This window comes from Poecilia mexicana, unplaced genomic scaffold, assembly GCF_051168715.1.
Source record: "Poecilia mexicana isolate PSO_F unplaced genomic scaffold, ASM5116871v1 scaffold_7, whole genome shotgun sequence".
In the NCBI taxonomy this organism is placed as follows: Eukaryota; Metazoa; Chordata; class Actinopteri; order Cyprinodontiformes; family Poeciliidae; genus Poecilia; species Poecilia mexicana.
The window spans coordinates 21,187,485-21,207,709 of record NW_028263376.1 but is presented as its reverse complement, the minus strand read 5'-3'; the positions used below and the strand labels follow the sequence as shown (position 1 = coordinate 21,207,709).

Here is a 20,225-nt window from a genome sequence, read left to right as displayed (position 1 = left end):
CAGAAAGCCAGATCATCCTATCAAGAATAAGCATACCCCAATCTTCTCCCTGACCTGAGGGCACCCGAGCTTGTGATTACACAATCTGTCCTAGAAGCACGATCCATATTGTCCGCTCATTGGTGCATGTGGTAAAAGAAACATTTCTGGGAGGGTTTATTTCCCTTTATATTTTAAGCGAACATGAGGAAAGGGAGACCTGTCTTTTCATGCACAAACTTGGAAAATAAAACTGATTCTGATCTAGTTCACATTTGTCAGGAATAGTAACTTAAAAGAAGTGTTTATTTTAATTTTATTCTTTCACTTAACAAGTAGCGGTTTTTATCACCAGAGAGACACCTGATGCTAAATGCATCTTCGTTCTCATGCTTGTTTTATGTGTCTGACCTTATTAATCCATTGTAACATGAATTATTAGAGTCTGAGGTGTCAAGAAAGATGTTTTTTTTTTCTTGTCTTTCAACTTTACAGCCACACGGCTCCCCGCCACGTCCAGACAGCTTTATGTCTTGCAGTTTTTAATTCCAGATTTATGGAATGAGCAGAAAGGACTGACAGACTTAAAGATGTAATTTCAGATTCATCCTGCAGAGCAGTTCATTTTGGGAAGTGAGAGAATGAAACAGAGCGATGGCATGCTCGGCCTGCTTTTGTGTCATTTGAATGATGGCTAGAATTGACGCAGGTGAGATTATTAAAATACCTTTATCCACATTAGGGAAAATAACATGGAGTAATAGAAGGTAAGCAGTGAATGGCTTTTCCAATTATTGCACTGTGAAAAGAAGTCTGGTATTTAATAGAGCTGGCTTATGGCAAATTAGAGGTGCTATTCTCCCAAGAGGTAACAATGGAATGACTCTCCTCCTGACTCCTCTCATCCAGGCTGTGAGAATGAAAATAAGACAGCCATTGTCGAGGCAGACAAAGAGCAGCCACACCCCTTAGCTTTGGCTTAGGGAGGTTAGACTTTGAGCGCTGTCATCTCACTGTTACCCCTCTCCTCCTCTGTCTCCGTCACCCTGTTTCATTAGGAGATTGATTAAATTGTGAAATTGGGAGTGTGATAGATGCATGAATAACGTCTCCAGCCGCTCCCTAAGGGTTTGACAAGGACAATATCAAGGATCCCCCCCCCCACACGTTACTCTTTTTTCCTGCTTTGTCTCTTTATACCCAGGAAACTCAATCTGGGTAATTAGAGTAAAGAGTGTAAGAGACTTGTAAGGGAGAGAAATGCACAGGGAGAGGGTAAAAGTGCTAAAAAAAAATCTGCTGCTACTGCACTTTTCCAAGCCATTACTGCCTCCCTCTCTTTCCATCAACCTAAATTCACACACACACACGCATGCATTTCTGCACTGTCCACCCTTCATAGCCTACTTTTTCCTTCTCTTTCCTTCTTCTTTTGCTTTCTAAATCCACCAGGCAGCAGCAAAGAAGAGAAATGCAGACATGAGAGAAAAATGAAGGGTAAAAAACACAGAGGACAGGAGGTATAAGACGGGGAAAATGAAAGTGGTTGTGAACTGGCTACATCAGCAGAACTCAAGCAGAACTTGAGCTGTGCTGGCTGGAAAACCTGGAGACAGAAATTGCAGTGCAGCTGATTGGATATGCATCGTGCAAGCAAATTGGGAATTTCCCCTTTTGACCAGACGCTTAACCGTTTTGGGGTCTTGTGCTGCTACAGCTACATCTGCTTTACATTAATTGGGGTTGCATAAATGTAGCTTGAGCCAAAGGACGCAAAATACCTTAGGAGAAATTTTGAGAAAGCGAAACGAGGGAAGTGATAGAGGGAAGACGTTCAGGTGGAAGCTGGGGCACTATGCAGGTTTTATGTTGACTGGACGCCTGACAAAATGAGCCACTCCTTGCCAAGTCTGCTCCTGCCAAGCACAAGCAGAAACTGAAGAGGGGCTGGACCTTGCCTTGCTCCATGCTGACTGCTTTGATTTGAAAAGACACACATTATGCATGTTGCATGCACAGACACACATGGACGCCCCCATCCCATGTGTGCGCAAACATCCTGGTCATGCAACAAACCACTAAGTTTTTTGTTGTTTTTTTTCCTAGGAATGTTCTAGTTTCTGCTAACCAAGTGAGGGATTCTGCTTGGCAAACTCCACCTCAGCAAGAGTCCAACTGTCATATTGACAAATGAACCTTGGAAGAGTAAGAAGGTGTGTGAATATGCTTGTAAAGCTATGTGTCTCTCAATTTGTGTATTTTTTTTTCCTGGAGCATAAGCATTTGTATCAAAGGGAGAACCTGCAGATGGCTGGTGTACATGAGGTTTTAGGTATCTTAAGAACAGCTGGCCAGTAACGCTCGCTATCAATCAGAAAATGGACCAGAGCCACCAGGCAACATTTTCTGTGAACCTTTGTTGGTTCCCAGATGCCATGTACAACACACTGCTGGGGATTTGGAAAAGCAACGTCCAATTCAGACAAACAGTTTGACACCGAGCGGAACCCCAAGATTCTGATACCTCCAGAAACCGCCAGAGGATTTCATTTTGACGCGCTGCGAGAAAACGACAAACATGACATTTTAATAGTCAACTTCTGTGTCAAAATTCTAATAACATTGGAACAATAACATAGTCATTCTTATTCGTATGATAAGAATATTTATTGACTGTGTCTCATTCGGTTGCAATAAATGTTTGAGTGAATATTCAACAAAGACTTTTGTCTTATTTTGTGGACAAATTCTGTCAAGCATGATCTGGTTTCAAATTCAAAGTTGAGCAGAGATTTTCCCATCAGCAAACCTATGAGGCTGTGGAAGCTAGACACAGCCCGCAGTGATAAAGCCAGGTCCACAAATGAGCAAAAAGCCTGGTTTTAAGAGCACAGTCGACACTTCTTTCAGTAGGTGGTTCAGGTGTGAAAGGTTTGGGAAGAAATGTGTCTTTCAGACATCATTTTGAGAGATTTTTAAGTAGCTTATTAGATTGATCGAATTCTGATTATTGATATTGTTTACGTAGCTTATCGAAATGGTGCAAATGGTGTGCATAGTTTTAACACCAAGTTGTTTTATTGTAATTATCCCATAATTTCAGAGACATTTAAGAGGGCTGTTTAAGGAAAAGTCATTACGTATGAGCCACATAGGGCTCAGTTTAAAGAGAGTTACTCGGAGTCGAAAATGCCCAGGGAGTCAAATTAACCCCTTGGCGGTACTAGCGTTAAAACGACACTGACTACATAATGACAACTACAAATCACCTCATATAAAGAAGCATTTTATACTGCCTCGGATGAGCTGTAACTCTGTCCTCATAAGAAATGATGCAAGGGCAAGAGCAAAAAAGCTACTACACATCACTCAGATCAGAATTTTATGAACAATGAGGGATGTTAAATATTTTATAAAGGCAAAAGAGTCAGCGCTCTTTTCTGCAGGAAATAATAAAAAAAAAAAAGAGCGAATAAAAAATGTGCAAAAACCCCATCAGGGAGCTGTGGCTGAAGCACTCATAAGTAAAAAGCATTGAAAAACCAGAAAACTTTATATCTAGTGCTAACCTGTTTACCTTAGGAGCTGTTTCATCTTGAGACGCCATAAAGCATTTTATTGCACAGAGAGATTTTATTACAAATACACACAGCGCCAAGGTGTGCTTATGTCTCTGTCTGTGCTCCTGTGTGTCTGCGTGATTGCGTGTGTGTATGTGTGTGTGTGTGTGTGTGTGTTTGTATGCGTGTGCAGCTGAACGGAGTAGGAGGAAAATCTGCAAACAAAAACATCATTCCACCATGACAGTATCCATTATACTTTCAAGAAAGGATCCCGTCTGAAGCTTTTTATTGTGAATAACAAAGTAAATGGGATCAGATTATACAGGCGCAGGCCTCAATTTTATTTAACCTCCTCGTAAGAAAGAACCAAAGAAGGGGAAATGGGAAAACGAAAGTGGAAAAGGATTACAATTTAACATAACATCAGTTGCAACCAAAAGAACCTTTAATCAGATCAGCATCATGCAGGTACCTTTCGCCTTACAATTATTTCTGCTTTTTATCCTCTGTAAAAGCTTGTGCTTTAGATAAATTTATTTTGTCCTGTCTGTCATTCAGTTGAGAGGCATAGCGGAGCAGTGGATCTTGACACAGCAGGAAAGTCCTGCGTTTCACTTGGCACAGTTGGGGTCAGTGTTTATGATTTAACAATAACATAAACAATAATAATCTTGGATGATTTGGAACCCTAACCCTAAACATCTGGAATACTGACATGTACCTTGTGCTTGAAAACCAAGCAGGGATGCTCTTAAGTTTTGTCTTGCGTGTCTGTTGCTTGCCCCGCAATAGACTGGGAAAACCTTTAAGGATGTACCCCGCCCATCATCATCATCCCTAGCAACAATGCAAGGAATAACAAGGATGGCTGGACGGATGGATGCTTGTCAAACAAAAATCAAACATTATCTGAAGAATGGCACCTGATGGAGAACTCTTCAGATCTGCCTTTTATCGTCTCCGTACATCTTCATTCACTTCTCCGCCTGCCTGTCTCTCACTGTATTTTCTTCTCAGCTTTGCTGTCATGCTTGTCCCCCGTCTGCCTGTCAACACGTCCTTTCTGTTTGACCGACCTTCTTTCACATCAACAACAAGCATCACTTCCCTCAAAACCAAAACACTTCATTAGTTGTCCCCCCATCTCCCTCTGTCCCCTTTAGAAAACCTTCCCTCCCATTTAACCACACTTAATTTTATCTTGTCTTCAGAGAAATACAGATTCTTGGCTCTCCTTCATCCCTCTGATCCACAGGGTTGTGGAGGCCGCCCTCAGAGGGACCAAACAGAGGCTGTTTGTTAAGCTGTTATTTATCTCTCTCATAAAGTTCTCTTCATCTCCTATTAAACAGCCTAGAACTGTTGCCCTTGATGCACACATAACTCTTTTGTCTTTTGGAGAAATGACTTACACTTTAATTTAGGATCAACTGAACCCCAGGCGGGGATCCCGGCCGAATGTTAAATCAGGAATATGTTGTCGGAGGATTTGTTTTCACATAGTGTTTATTTATTTTTGTTAATATGTGAAGACTATGCTTGTGAGAGCGAGTGGGTGGCTGAGGCATGTCTTTTCATTATTATAGTTATTTGCTATGTCACTGTTAGTAGTAGTATCTCTGAGCCTGATTGGCCTGCAAAGAGCTGGGAAATATTCTCGCAGAGGATAAACAAACCCTAGCTGGGTATGGCTGATGAACATGTTTACTGGGACTTCATGCCACTAATTTCAATATAATGAGATATTAAACAGTGGAAATTACATTTCGGTCTCACTTCCCCGAACACATGAGGAATCAAAGGGCAAAAGCTGCTGACAAATACATAAATGCAGTAGCAATTTGTTTTTCCAGTCAATAATAGGATATTGCAGAAGACTCCATTTCCTGCGGCTGATAAATGTAATTACATTGATCTCTGTAATTTCACTAGAGGAAGGGAAATTAGGCTCAGAAGTTACATGCCAAAACATGAATAATGTTTAGGGTCCCCTTAGGACAGTAGGAAGTGGGGGTGGGAGGTGTTATTAGGGAAAAACAGGAATTGGAGACGCAAAAAAATCACGAGTCTCTTAAGCTATTCTTAAATTTTTTCATCACTGTCATCAAACACCTCTGTGAGCGAGGTAATAATGTTCCCCCATGGTCTTACCCTCTTCTGTTAAATACCCAGGTCTCGTGCACTTCAAAAGATGAGCAAATGTATCATTAATGATCTGACCTGAGAAAAAAAGACACAAGCATGTTCTTTCATCACAAGGGCTCCATTAGCAGGAATAGCAATGTAATGTGCTTTCAACTTTGTCGGGCGTTTTACTCATCCTATCATGACTGTCCACCTGCAGACGCCTTTCTAAAGACAAAAACTGTTCTGAGACCTCTGTTACACACTCGATTACAGGAAATATTCATGCATAGCTAACAGCTTCTATTTGAGATATTAATCTTCTGTGAAAGTTGACTTGAAACAAGACACAATGTCAACAGTCACACAAAAGGTAGAATCTCTCTGAGGATGTGTCTCAGCACAGTGATGGTGTTAACATACAAGGTAACAAAGAGAGGAATGTCATGTAGGGCATTCAGAGATAAGTCTGTTTCAGTGATCAGCTCTGATAAAAAATGGTGGGCCACAGAGAAAAACAGACGTTAGTAATTGGGGGATTAATTGTAAACTGAGAATAGTTCTGCTTGACATGTACGGGAGATTCGGCTGTTCCTTGTCAACTGCAAGGTAAATGAGCAAATCAAATGTAGTCTGGTTAAAATGCAAGAAGAGCTATTTAACTGTGTAAAAAATCACCCTTATTCACCCCTGTAAAAATACATACACTTGTGAAGCATTCAGTCCACTGGTTTTGTCCAAATAAATAAATAAACCAAAGGAGTATGATGTAGGGGCAATGGGCAAACACAACTACTAAGAATGTTTTGGAAAATCAGGACACAGAGGAAGTTGATTTATTTGAAGATCTGACAGATAGTGATGAGAACAACTTTAAGTTGTTAGACACAGGATGGGATACAGTCACATTATTCATAACTGGAATATTGCTGGAATATTGGGCCAATCAATACAATCCAACATGTTGAGTGTCCCTGATAAGAGGTCAGAACAGTGTTGACGTCCAGACACAGCAGGAATATCTCGGGATTATCTTTAGAGCCATCACGATATTTGAGGCATTCTAATTGTCAAAAGTGGAAAAATAAAACAATAATAATAAAAAAAACAGGCTTAAAGTATGTAGAGTAAAGTTTTGGGTGTATTGTGAAGTTTCCACGTTGACTTTATTTTAATAAATTAAGTAGATTTATCAAATTTTTTCACTTAGTTATAAGTAGTACTTAATTTAAGTTGAATACCTTTTTGAGATAAAAGCAATTTAAACATTTATTTAGGTATACCCACCATGCATTGTGACACAAGCTGCAGGAAGTGCAGCAGAAAGTTTCCATTTTTTGAAACATCTATTTCATTTGTCACAAAAAATAGTTTTAAGATGTCTAAAGTGAAAAGGAAGACCTCAAATCTTCCTCTGTGCAGTTAGTCAGTGAGTCAAGAACAAGCCTGTACTTTGCTCTGGCCTCTTCAGAGAACCAGAGCTCCGCTTGGCTAACTGGCTATTTTTACCAAGTACTTTTATACAGCAGTAGCACTTAATGATCTTTTGCTATTCCTCAAAAAATAAATATTTTCTAAAGATTGTTTATTCAAATCTAACTTGGTGCAGTGTAAACTCATCTCTACTTTGTGCAGTCGGATAAATCCCATTTCCAGTTTGGATGAAGGACCATAGTTGGGTCAAGGTGTTGACTTTTCTGACCAATAAATTTTGTTTACATATATCAAAGAATAAAATTCTGGGTACCATTTAGGTAACTACAACGTACTATAATTTATCAAATTAACTTAAGTTACACTCACAAAAATTGGACAAGTTAGATCTACTCTGAGTTGATTTATTGAAAATATATTTTCAGAGGCAAAGCATATTATTTTTAAGTAAGGAGAGCTAATTATATTTTACATTGTGTCCAGCATGTACTGGACCATCATAATAATCAAATGTAAGAGGCTGTTTTGAATGTTTAATTTGCCTCAGCACTTTCAATCCTTATTTGATTACCCCAAACACTACAGTTACATTTAAATTTTAATACTGAACAAGAACAGTTTGTATTTCCATAGCTGGGAGTTACAAACACTGCAAATGAAACAAAACACTAAATTAAAAAAATAAATAAATAAAAAATTTTAAAAAACATGCTTTCAAAGGAAATGTCAACGAATCATCAAAATCAATACAAGACTTCAAATTTCATGATCAGGAATAAGAGTTGAAGATTTAATGGTCTTCAGTGAAGGAGTATAAATATTTAAGAGCAAAGGCGGTATCTCAATCAATAGCCAGACAGACGGTTACATAAGCCAACCAGAAAACTGAAATTTCAGTTCAAGAAGCAGTACAAAAAAAAAAAAAAACAGAATGAAAACAGAAACATATCAAATTATGTTTTTTGGGAAAAGAATTGGAAAAGTCACAAAACACTCAATGTTTGTGCTGAAAGAAAATTTACTGCTGAGGTTGGAAGGAAGCCTGGTCTGAATTCCTCAAGAGGTGAAATGAAAGGAAAAGGCCAAGATTTAAAAACAAGCCAAGATGTGTTAGTCAGTAAAACAGAGCGAGTGAAATGCTGACACGGTCGTTTCTGCTTTCGCCTGGACTGACTTCTGTTTCCTTTTTCCTCCCACTTATTACTCTGCAGCAGGTCTACCCTTATCTAAATAAGGTTTATTGTTTTTTTTTTCCCCTCCCATTTCCTTGCTTGGTTGAATTCGTGCAGTGCTTGTGTGTGTGTACTTTGACGTACCACACCTGCCAAGAAAAGGATGTTTTAGCAGCTCACAAGAAGATCAAAGGAAACGGGACAGAACATAACACTCAGACAAAATGTGCTTGAATACACATGCAACAGTGCACATTCTGCAGGGCTTTATGTATTTCTTGGAAATACTGTAACCTCACATTTGAATAATTTCCCAGAAGGAGTTTATTTAGCCCAGAAAATGAGTTTTTTCTTTCCCATGAAGAAGTGTTTCATGTGGCCACTAATGTGACCAAGCTGTGGATTGAGTTGTGATCCTTAAATACTCGCATTCCTGCATTTCTCCATCCTGCAGTCTCTCTGATGGACTTTTTGGGAAGAAAAGAAGAGTCTTTCTTTCTTTTGTTCAAGGATGAAGCAGAATGGGGCCATTTTAAACCCCAAACAATTAGCATTTAAAAAGACAACAATGTGCCACATGCGCTTCATAAAACCTTTTGTTTGCCGTTTGTGTAGGACACTTATTCTCTCTCATGCACTCACGTACATGTGCCTGCATTTGAGAGCATATGCCTCGGCAGGAGGATAGTGATATGGTTGGAGACTGGAGCAGCGCAGTGCTGGTGTTGGCCGAGGGTTAGGGTGGCAGATGCCAGAGGGCTTCATTAAACACAAGAGGGGGAACTAGTGAACAGCAGCTCTCCAGGAAGTCTATCAGACCTAAACACAAACACAGACATGCCTCTGATTCTGGTCATGGTCATACGTTTTCTCTCTCCCTTTCTTCCCCTCTCCATCTCTTTCTCTTTATGCGTTTATTGTTCTCAATTATACCCACTCATCTTTGTCCTCCCTCACATTTCTCCAATGCAATCAGCGCCAACTGTTTTCTACTGTGTGTCGCTTTTTGTTTCTCCATTTTTCTCTTATTCTGTCTGTCTGTCTGTCTGTCTGCTGTTTTTGTTGGTGTCGTGTCTGTCAGTGAAGCGGAGCAGTCATTAATCACTGGTAAATGTACGCAGAGAAGGCAGACGCCTCAAAGGAGGGGGGTGAGTTCTCTCATTCTGTTCGAAAAAACAGTTCTCTCTACATGCTCAGTGGAGAGAGATGCAGAAAATGGAGCACAGGTGCTGTGGCAAGTGCAGTAAACACAAACATATGCACCGAAACACACACACACACACACACACACACACACACACACACACACACACACACACACACACACACAAAATCAGCAACAAATGTTGGTATTTAATATGCAGACTAAGCTAATACCAAGTAAAGAAATGCTGAGAACATACGACCAGCACAGATGATTTGCTGAAAAACTGAAGGACATTACAGTATTTTTCCATCTAATCTATCAGAGACAAATCTTAGATAATTATCCAGTTATTTAGTTATTGCTCTCTTGGATGTTTCATTCATTTAAATACAGTACAATGATCAATAAATATTTTATATATCAGCCACCTGCCAGTCCTGACATGTAACAGCAAATTGGAAAGTCAAGAATCCTCTCTTCCATACCAGAGTCAAAAGCTATTATTGAAGGAAAAATTATTGTTGTCCTATAGTTGTACTCAGAAGACATTTTGGGATTATTTAATCCCAAAATGTCTGACATCACTTGTCTCTGACATGAAAAGTGATGTAAAAACTGATAAATCACAGAAACAACCAAATATTGAGCGTGTCACTCAAATTCAATCTTAGCCCAACACTGGAAGGTACCTGACAAAATGCAATGGGCAATACAGTGATCAGTGAATGTCTAATAATTCTTAAAATTTGCATCCATAATACTTCTACGAAAAAAAAAAAAAACTTTCCAAAATGAAACATATTTTCCACCTATTAAATTATCAGTTCAGTTGAAGCATTACATCTATGTTAAACGATACGTTCCTATGCTTTCTGGGGCAGAAAATAGACAAAATCAACTAAGAACTAAGAACAAAGAATTAAGAATGGGAAGAACATTTCACAACATGTCCTGCCCTGAAACCAAATCTGACCTCTGATCAATCAAAAAAAAAAAAAAAAGCTTCACAACAACTGTCGGCAAATAGTCCAGTTTTTGCTTCCATCGATTTATTGTTTTCATTTCTCTGTTTTTTTTGTTGTTTTTTTTAGGACTGTTTAAATGGAGGAAGTTATGGCGTGGGTAAACTGGTGGTGGTTACAGTGAGTCTTTATTTACTTTTGCAAAAGAAATCAATGCCTTGGTGCCGTAGGAGACGTGTGTGGATCAATTTAGGTTTTCAAAAAGCCTCTGGAAAAAAAAAAGAAAAAAACCCCAGAAAAATCAATATCCCTTACATGTTATTGATGGGTGTTTGGCTACAGAAGAAAGTGAAAAACAAAGAACAGCTGTTTACTTTAGAAAAATTATACTGCTCAATCTTTATTTGACGGTTACCTTTCTGGATCTCTTTCTCTTGTTTCTTTTGTGAGATGTTACACAGCTTACTTACCCATTAGCTAAAAAAAAACAAACAAACACTGGAACATAAGTACTGCTGTCTCTTATTTGCAAAGACAGAACGGCTGTATTTGACCTCACGTCTGGCATACTCGAGGCTGATTGGGTCCAACATGGAGCCTCCTTGTTACAATGTGAACAAAACATCTTGATTTAAAGTGGGAAAGCGTGAGGCTGTTGAGCCAAGAAATATCTCTTGGAGCTGTGATGTGCAGTTCCTGTTTTAGAGGCCGGTAGGAGCACAGAACTACCTGGACAGCATTTCCCTCAAGCCATGTTGAGCTGCTAGCTCACAGGCCAGTCAGAGAGGCCTCTATCCTGACACCTGCCCGATATTGTGTAACTCTGATCAAAGTGACAGTGCTGCAGACCCACAGAGATGCAGGAGAGAGCTGCTGTCACCTCACCTGTCCGGCTGATGGCAACTTGGTGAGGGCAGCGAGAAAAGTGGTGGGATGCCGATGATGAAGGTCCCTGTCTGTACGTCACTCAGGTTTGTGTTGGATGACAGAACAGCTCATTAGGTAGGGCACTGACTTCACAGACCATTAGGGGAAGCAGGACACCGAGTGATGCCACGTTTAGAGAAATACAGACTAAAAACCCTTCTCTGAAACCTTGCTATCCTGTAAATGATTATGAAGGCATAGTAATATTAAAAAAGTAAACATTTTGTCTTCTTTGGGAACATCAAATGTGTGATGTATTAGGAAACAAAGCAGTGAAGCTGCCAGTTAGTACTGATGGTAGTTTGAAGAAATTTTAAGATTATTTTATCTTAGGTTTTCCACACGTTTATTTTTTTTTCCAAAATGTACAAATTTTGATACGACTGACAAACCACGTCCTCCTAGCGCAAAAAACAAACAAAAACTTTCAATCAAAACAAATATATTTTCTTTCAAAATTGGCATGTTCCCATTCAGCTAATTTATTTTCAGAATTACAATTTACATAATTTTATGGTGAATCTAAATGCAGTCAGGATCAAGTCAGTTATCACTTTGATTTGGTTCAGAAAAAAAGAACAAAAAAACAATTACAACAGATAAAACTGAAGAGTTTTGAACAGTTAAACATTTCCAGATAAAACATTTTAATTTCAATAGAAGAAGCAAAGCACTCAGCAATACAGAAAATACACGACACAATATTTTTTTTTAACTCATAGTGTTGACTATTTAATTTGTTTTATCGCATTTTGAGATTGTGTTGGTTTGACCAGACAGACTTTAGTTTACAGTTCATAATTTAAGTTTAGCTGGATCATAAGAATCATTAAGCTGGAACTGAGGGCTCACACATTGTCTGTGGTCACAGGCGAAACAAAAAGAGCCTGCTTGATTGCTAATAAATAATATTTTAAAGTTTGTCTTACTCTGTTGTTATCTAACAACAGGTAACATAGCAACTCCTCCAAGTAAAGAAGCCTTTTTTTCTACCTGATCTAAATCCTGCACACTGATGTTCTGAAGAGGTTCTATTTTATTTTGCTTCTATGCAATCAGAATATTTCTCCTCGGTTTTAATTATTTTTTTAAAACATATCTTTTATTGACTATATGTCAGAGTCATTTTATATAAAATGGTGAAATATATAGACATTTCAAATTTAAAGTCCACAAAATTGAAAATGCTCAGAATTCAACTGGGTTCCGTGTTGAGTTCAATGTTAAAAATGTAAATTAGACAAAGCAGGCTGTTTCACAAGACGATCAGCACAACTTACTATCATACCCAATTTTTTTTTAATCATTTTTGTGTGTAATGGCTACCATCAATGTCATAAAAAAATGAGTCTTGTACTTGGTACCCTATCTTTTGCCTGACATAGTTTTGTGGCCTCTGGTGGCGTCTTTTGTGGGTGTCTACTGGCACAACAGAGTCATGGGCTCAGATGGATATTTTATTTTATTTTTTACAGTGCTGGTGTTACATGGAACATCCTCAGGGAAAGCCCAAAACCTGCTGCAGACTCCGGTGTTGCTTTAAATAAACCATTAACACGTCTTTTGTGCATTTATGTCCTTGCCAGAATTTGTGGGAAGGCAGCTGTCAAACAATGACCCAATTCTGACTGGGCAAAAAAATAAAAAAATAAAAAATCATGTTATATATTTAACTTCCAAGCACCTGTTAAAATCAAGTAATGCAAATGATTTTAAATGCTTAATGCCCACTTGGCAGCTAAGTATAAGCATAGAAGGCATTGTTTCATGTTCAGTTTTGACTAAGGGGTAGTGAAAGCCTGAACGTAACCCTAAGAGGACAATAAAAGTTACTAAACCAGACTAAACACAAAAACAAAAAAGTTGGCAAAATCTTCCCCATGCCACAGACCTGCATCTGTTTGTTCAGATCTGTAGCTCTCTGTATGCCCACACCTGCCCTCCAGTCATCATTAAAGGGAAAGATGAGAGCCTCAGAGCTGAACAAAGGCATCAGCACGCATCGCTTCTCTTCTGCTCCGAACGCTCAACTCTTAGCAATCCACTAGCCCCTGACGGACCTATTTACTGCACAAAATGGATTGTGTTTGGCTGCGCACTGTACTTCCAAATGTTCCTCTGATGCCCTTGCTCTTTCTTTCTGCACTATCACCTCTGTTACTCTGGTTCTGACCAGTTCTAAGAAGCAGCACAGCTATCCTATTAGTTTATTGCTGGTACAGTACTGTTAAAGGGTTTAGAAAGTTCAGACGGAGATGCGAGAGAGACAGTACCAGGCTGATGGGACAGACTCCAGCTGTAGAAGCAGTCCAATTCAAAAACTTCCCTTTAGACTCAATGTTTTATATCTCAATAGGGGGGAGGGGTTAGATAAAAAAAAATTCTCTTCAAGCAGCTCTAGCTTTTATTTTCTCTGGGAAAAGGATAAAACCTGGATGAAAAACAAAGAAGTGAAACAAACAAACAAAAAAAAATGCTTCCTTTGCACAATTTAAACCCAGCAGAGATAAGCCCAGGGAGTTTTGTAAACAACAGGGAAAAGCTGATGGCTAGATATTCCAGATAAAAAAAATAAAGATGGAAAGACAGACCCGGGAATGAGGCAACAGTCCCTTGGAACACTTTTGTATAAATTGAAGAGAGTGCCACAAGCTTTACATTTACAGCTCGGCGATGAGAGAGACAGAGCTGTCATTCTTTGGTTGTGAATTTTAGGCTCTCTGTGAGTCAAGCCTTTGTGCAACGAAACATTTGCACAGACATACATTTATTCATGATTTTTGTCCTTCGACAGATGTATGCGCTTGATATCCAGCATCCTGCATGCTGTTTTCAAATTACAGCCTTATTAGAACTCCGTATTTTTTTCAAGGAATAAAATTACTCTCAGTTGTTGGTGTTGCATCTCAATGTGTATATGTGTAATTTACCTATAGATTCAAATTAGTCCCTTTTTATGTTATAACTTTAGATTTAAACTGCAAATCATTGTTTCATGGGAACAATGAATATTTAGTTGTGTCTGCAAACAAGAGGAAAAAAAATCAGCACAGTTATTCTGTGCTTTTAGACAGCATTCATAAAAAAAAAACAACAACAACTGAACATCAAAAAATGAAATTGAACAATAAAGCACTTCGATAATGCAAAATGGAAATTAATAATATTTGGCTATCTGTAAACCCAATGGGCCTCTTTTGTGAGAGGCTTTAACTGCTTAGGAGCACTGTGTGTCTGAAGGGAAAACTTCTCAGGGTCAGCCAGGGCTTTTTAAATACCTTAAGATACTGTAGCTCTAATTACATCAGGGGACCACAACACAATCATCTTCAAGGATGTGGAGAGCAAACTAGTTATGCTAATGCATTTCTGTGCTTTATCACCCTTCATTACGCACGTCCCCAATCAGTGGTAGCTGTGAAGCGCCCTCGAGAAATCCCAGCTGTAAATTCTGAGCAAATCACCGCTGCAGCCAATCAAACCTGTCACTTACACTGACAAGCATCTGAGGGAATGGTCCACGAGAATTTTCCGCCACGTTGATTGGTGGGATCACCCAGTCTCTCTTCTGCCTTCGGAGACCCCCGGTGCTGTTGACGCGGGACCCTGGGAACGTGATGACAGGAGTTGGTGCCTGCGACGCGTCCTTCTTCTTGTTTTGCTCACTGATGTTCCCTGCTTCCTCTGTGACCTTTAAGAAAAGACAAGGCAAGACTTTAATCATAAGCTTGTATGTGCTGATGATTACAACAGCAACCAATAATATGCTAAAGTTGTTTCAGTCTCAAGGCAAAAATTCAGATGACAGAGAGAGTAACGTTTTCATAAAGCTTTACTCATTAGACCTAGTGAGGGCTCGTTCTCTGTTATTACAGCAAACACACACACACACACACACACACACACAGCTGTGAGCCACAAACAGCCCCTGGCTGATTGTGGGATGTCAAGCTGTTTTGACTGCCAGGGGTTAATATGGGCCACCAAACTGATGATTCGCCCCAGATTTCACAAAAATGGCACCATGGAGGAGCAGAGCTGTTTTTACAGCAGTGCCAACACAAACCAACTTCTATATTTTTTCTCACAAAATACAAGATATTACCTCAATATTTATAATATCATTACAAGGCTGTAACATCACACAGCATATTATGTCTATGCAATTTTTTTTTTCCTCAGGAAATAATTAGTGATGGAAGAAGGAAATGTAAAATAATGTAGTAGCAAAGTGAAGTTGTATTAGTAGTTCAACCCTTGTGTGAATAGTAGGAAAAAAAAAACATTAACATGTAATAACACAGAATCTCTGTAATGCAAACAAAGATTGACCTGAGCGTAAACTCTCGATAAGCTGCTCTTCCATGTTTAAAAAGTGCAGTCCAACCTCTTACAATAGCCTTGCTGTTCTGAGAAGTCTTTGAAATGGGAATAAAAATAATATGATATTTCAATAGCTCTCTATACCTCCTGTATAAGGCCATAATTGTGAACTATTCAGTGTCATTTCATCACCTACACAAGGTGTTGCTATGGAGCTGAAGTTCACAATGTATAACAAGCATGTTCTTTAAACTAATTGCTCAAAGGCTAAAATACTGTGAACATAGAAGTTGTGTCCTCAATGTATTCTGAGAATTAGAAAAATAAATCTAAACTTTTAAGTGCCGACAGAAATGTGACAGGAAAGAAAGCACCAGCAGGGCAGAACAGAGCTGGCATTACTTGTTATGTCTGTATATATGGGTGTGAACAAGACCATAAACTTCAGGCTTTGTCATTTATGTTGGATATAAAAAGCCTATTAACAGAGAGCATGTCTGATGTTGGATTTAAAGCCTCTTTTAGCAGACAGTCAGCTGAGTCACAGATATACACTTCAATCATTTATTGTGCTCCTGTCCTCACATATGTTCAGGTCCACCACAAAACTGTCTTTTTGAGAGATGATCAGAAAAAGAACAAGGAGGGAGCTCATTTTGAACCTCTTTATGAGCATTAACTCATTCTTGTGTCAGAACAATGCACATCACATATCACGCAATAAAGCTAATGTTACCTAGATTTAGTGTCCGTACGTGAAAATACTTTCAACAGGCACATAATAAGGAATAAAGATGTCATCCATTAGACTCCAAAAGCGTGAATAAAGAAATGCGGAGTCGAGAAAGAGAGCTTTATTTGTGAATTCCTGTACTATGCAAAGCACCAAATGCAAATAACTAAAAATGTTGATGTCCAGCAAAGTTTCAAGTTTTATGTCTGCAAGGTGTAGAACTGTGTAGTCTTCACTAATTCTTTGCTTGAATCTACTCCCAGTCAGCATAAAATCACAAATCCAGAACTGAAATATAATCTAAACAACAACAACAACAATAATAATAATAATAATAATAATAATAATAATAATAATAATAATAAAATACAGAACATTATAAAACAATTGGGGAGTCATGGTAGCAAGTATTTGGGTTTGAAAAAAAAAAAAACAGTGACTGGAAACCACCCTCAAGGAATGTTTTATTAAAGTCCATGGAACTGTTGAGGTGGAATTTCTGAGTGTGTGAATGTTTGTGTGGACAGGATGGCGTTTGGACCAATGTACAAAAGAAATTGTGTGAAGTTTGACATAAAGAAAATAGATTATTTTAATATATATTTATATATCATAACACTATGTGTAACACTGTAGCATATGTTAAGATTGGTGTGGTTAGTAGATATTCTACATTTCATGTAGAATGTATCGGCTTACAGATCCACCACAACAGCTGACATTTGAAAACACTGAGAAAATACACCACAGGAGCAGACCACAGTGTAAGGCAGCAATGGCTCCTGGCACATATTGAAAGTTGAAGGTCCTGTACCATGCAGTCTATAAAAAAGTGTTGTTTTTTTTTTCTTTGACTATCTGTTTGTTCTTGCCTGGTCAAGGCTCCGTAGGGGGTTGGGTTGTATCTGCCAGCGGAAACAATGCTTTCAAGGTTGCTTCATTAGATGGACGATCAAGAAGAAGGCGAAGAAGAAGATAAAGAAAAGCTTTTAAGGCTGTTTCACAGAAAATGTGCCAACTAACCTGACTTACGGTTTATGCATGCATGGGTTTGTGTGGGTGGGTAATGGTGTGGGCCGTAGATGGTGGGGGGATTCTGGGGTAAGTGTCATGTTTGCTTTGATCATCCAAACGTGCAGCTTTAAACATCTTGTTCTGCGTTTTCCAATGACACTTTAAGTGACAGAGCAAAGGGAAAGATTGTTACATAAAATGTGGTTGGTGAGGGAGCTCTAGGTTGGCATTGGACTTCAGTTAAGAGAGTTTGTTAGATTCATCATCATAAGAAAATCCACTATGATTGCTCTTTAAATGTCCATGTCAAATATATTAGAACAGATTTCTGTGCCCCACAATGGTAGTAAAAACCAGCTGCATTAATATCACTGATGCTGATTGTTAGCTTAAAAACTGAGGGTTTTTATGTGCTCGCTATTTTAGTCATGGATCCTGAAAAGTCACAGTGTACAAGGCAAGTCTCCGTGCTCTAAATCTGATATTCTCTTATAATGTAAAAACTGTGTTGTACTGTTGCAGTAGCTTAACGGAGAAATTATTTTTTTTTATTTTGGTCAGATTTATTTATTTACTTTAAGATCACACCCACTTGCTGTTTTTTTCTGGGAAACAAAAATACTTGATTAAAAAAAACAAAAAAACATTTTTACTACTCTGATTAAATACTGATGCTGATGATTGTCTACCAAATGTGACACAAGTATCTACTATGTTTACATTTACTTATCCACTTGGTTTAAATGCCTTTTTTTCTTTTCATAAATAAAATCCTCATTTGAAAATTATTTGAAAACTGTTTTCTTTTTTAATTCAATTATTGTTCTATATTGACACTGTTTCACAGTCTGAAACATCTGATTATGATAAATAAGCAAAATAGGTTCACATACCTATGGTTTATCTCTTATTTTGGCCACTAGGGGAGGCAAAGTCCTTGAAAAACACTACACTCTTAATTACACTCCTGAGCAACATGCTGACATGCATCGACCCACACAAACGCTGACACTTTCTCCTATCTGTGTACAACGTTACCAGTTCGCAAAACAGGCAATCCAGCCTTCCAAACATGTTTCCATATTCAGCGTTTGTTGTACTGTGTGACAGGTTCACTGGAACATGCAAATGAACCTTTACATTCAGTCCACATTCGACAGACTGGCCTCTGCCAGTACAGCATGCCTGTGTGCACAAACGTGATTTGTCAGTAAAGTGGGATGTGACAGATGTGATCTAGGTCTGGACAAATAGACTCTTTTTTTTTTTTCTTTGTAAGACAGATAAAAGCTTAGTGGGGTTGACTGCAGCTCATGCCTCCATTCCCCGCAAAGTAGTGAAACACACGTTAAGGTTAAACTGAAGTGAATGAGAGTGAGAGTTGTCAGAAGCAGATGTGAGATAATCCACCCACCCACCTACCCACCCACCTACCTACTCCCACACCCCTCATCTTCACCCATTCCCTTGCACTAAATAAGTGAAACACCAGAGCTTTTTATCTGCACATGCTAACAGGTACTAGTGAGCTCCTGGGGGAAACTGAAGAAAAAAAGACAGAGGAAAGGAGACAAAGCCAGAAAAAAGGGCAGTGCCATCACCAGTACAAAAAACCTTAAGTGAGCTTTTTTTTCCCCCTATCATGGAGCAAGTTTAATGAAACCTTGCTCCTCAGAGTCTTATTCACACTTTGGCAGAAAGAAAAATGAAAAGTGCTGAAGCGTGTTGCAACTAAAGGGGGGTGGGGATGGGGGAACAAGTTACGGAACGGTGTTTGTGCACTTACTGAAACCATTATCAGAGATGGTTGACAAAACAGCACAGATAGGCTGGATTTAGATCAGAATTTCTAACAACAGCTTTCTGGATTTAGCGATTTAAAGGTTGTGTTATTTGCATTTAATCCAGCACAGATAGAGAGCATATGCTTTGGCATGCAGCCTCGCAAAGCTCAAACCCATAGGCTCGCAAATATAAGACATTTTATGCCCAAAACAAAAAGACAAACACACACAGAACATACACGGCATTAAAAATTAAATGCAAAATTAGCATAATTCGTACTTGATCCAGCATAATCTCCCACAATAAAATAACATCCTCACACACATACCGAACACACACTCGCTTAGGCACACCAATGCTATGTGAACAGGAATCAGCGAGTGTGAAATGGATGCGGACCCACAGCCCTGGTGCCGTCAGCCTTAGCCAGCTGGCGATGGTCCCAGCTCTTCCCCTCCACAGCACTGCCTCCCCAAAACCCTGCATGCTTTGATATCAGCCAGCCCCTGGCTACCGAGACATCTGGAAGTTATTATTCAACAGAGCGCACCACAAAGCGGCATTTCCATAATGAAACATCACGTTTTGTTTCAGTGCCCTGCGTTCTCCTCCTGAATACATGCCGCTTACAACTTGTAGCATACCTGTGACTGCTGACCACACGTTCTTGCTCCTCCGTCATTCGTCTGTCTATTCATGTGCTATTCATGGACTCACTGGGAAATAAAGCAAAATAGCCTCTCATTTGACCTTTAATACTCCGTGCTTTAACACTAAGGCTCATACCATGCGGTGAATCATTTGAATTGCCTGAATTACAAAATTATGTAGATAAAAGCCAGGCTATTCAGCCCATGAAACGCATATTTATACTTACAATAATAAATAGTTTGCTGGTTGAGGTCACACTCTCTATTTGTCTCATTGATTCAAGGGCTGATTTTGAGTCACCTATTCAATTTTCTTACAACTTTCAAGGAAACGCATACAAAACTGTGTCTTCTATGAGTTCTACTTTTTAAACGATTTAAATACACACGTTGGGAATCTCAATGCCGCTGA

At 38.9% G+C, this 20,225-nt stretch overlaps 1 protein-coding gene across 1 annotated transcript in view; it reads right to left on the bottom strand.

Annotated features, from left to right (window-relative positions):
• The window catches only part of LOC106918584 (cadherin-4-like), a 254,435-nt gene that overhangs the window by 52,137 nt on the left and 182,073 nt on the right, over positions 1-20,225 (bottom strand). The window contains exon 5 of the mRNA XM_088007230.1: positions 14,802-14,999. Within this exon, the coding sequence (XP_087863356.1) occupies positions 14,802-14,999 (198 nt within the window). The remainder of the gene's footprint in view (positions 1-14,801; positions 15,000-20,225) is intronic.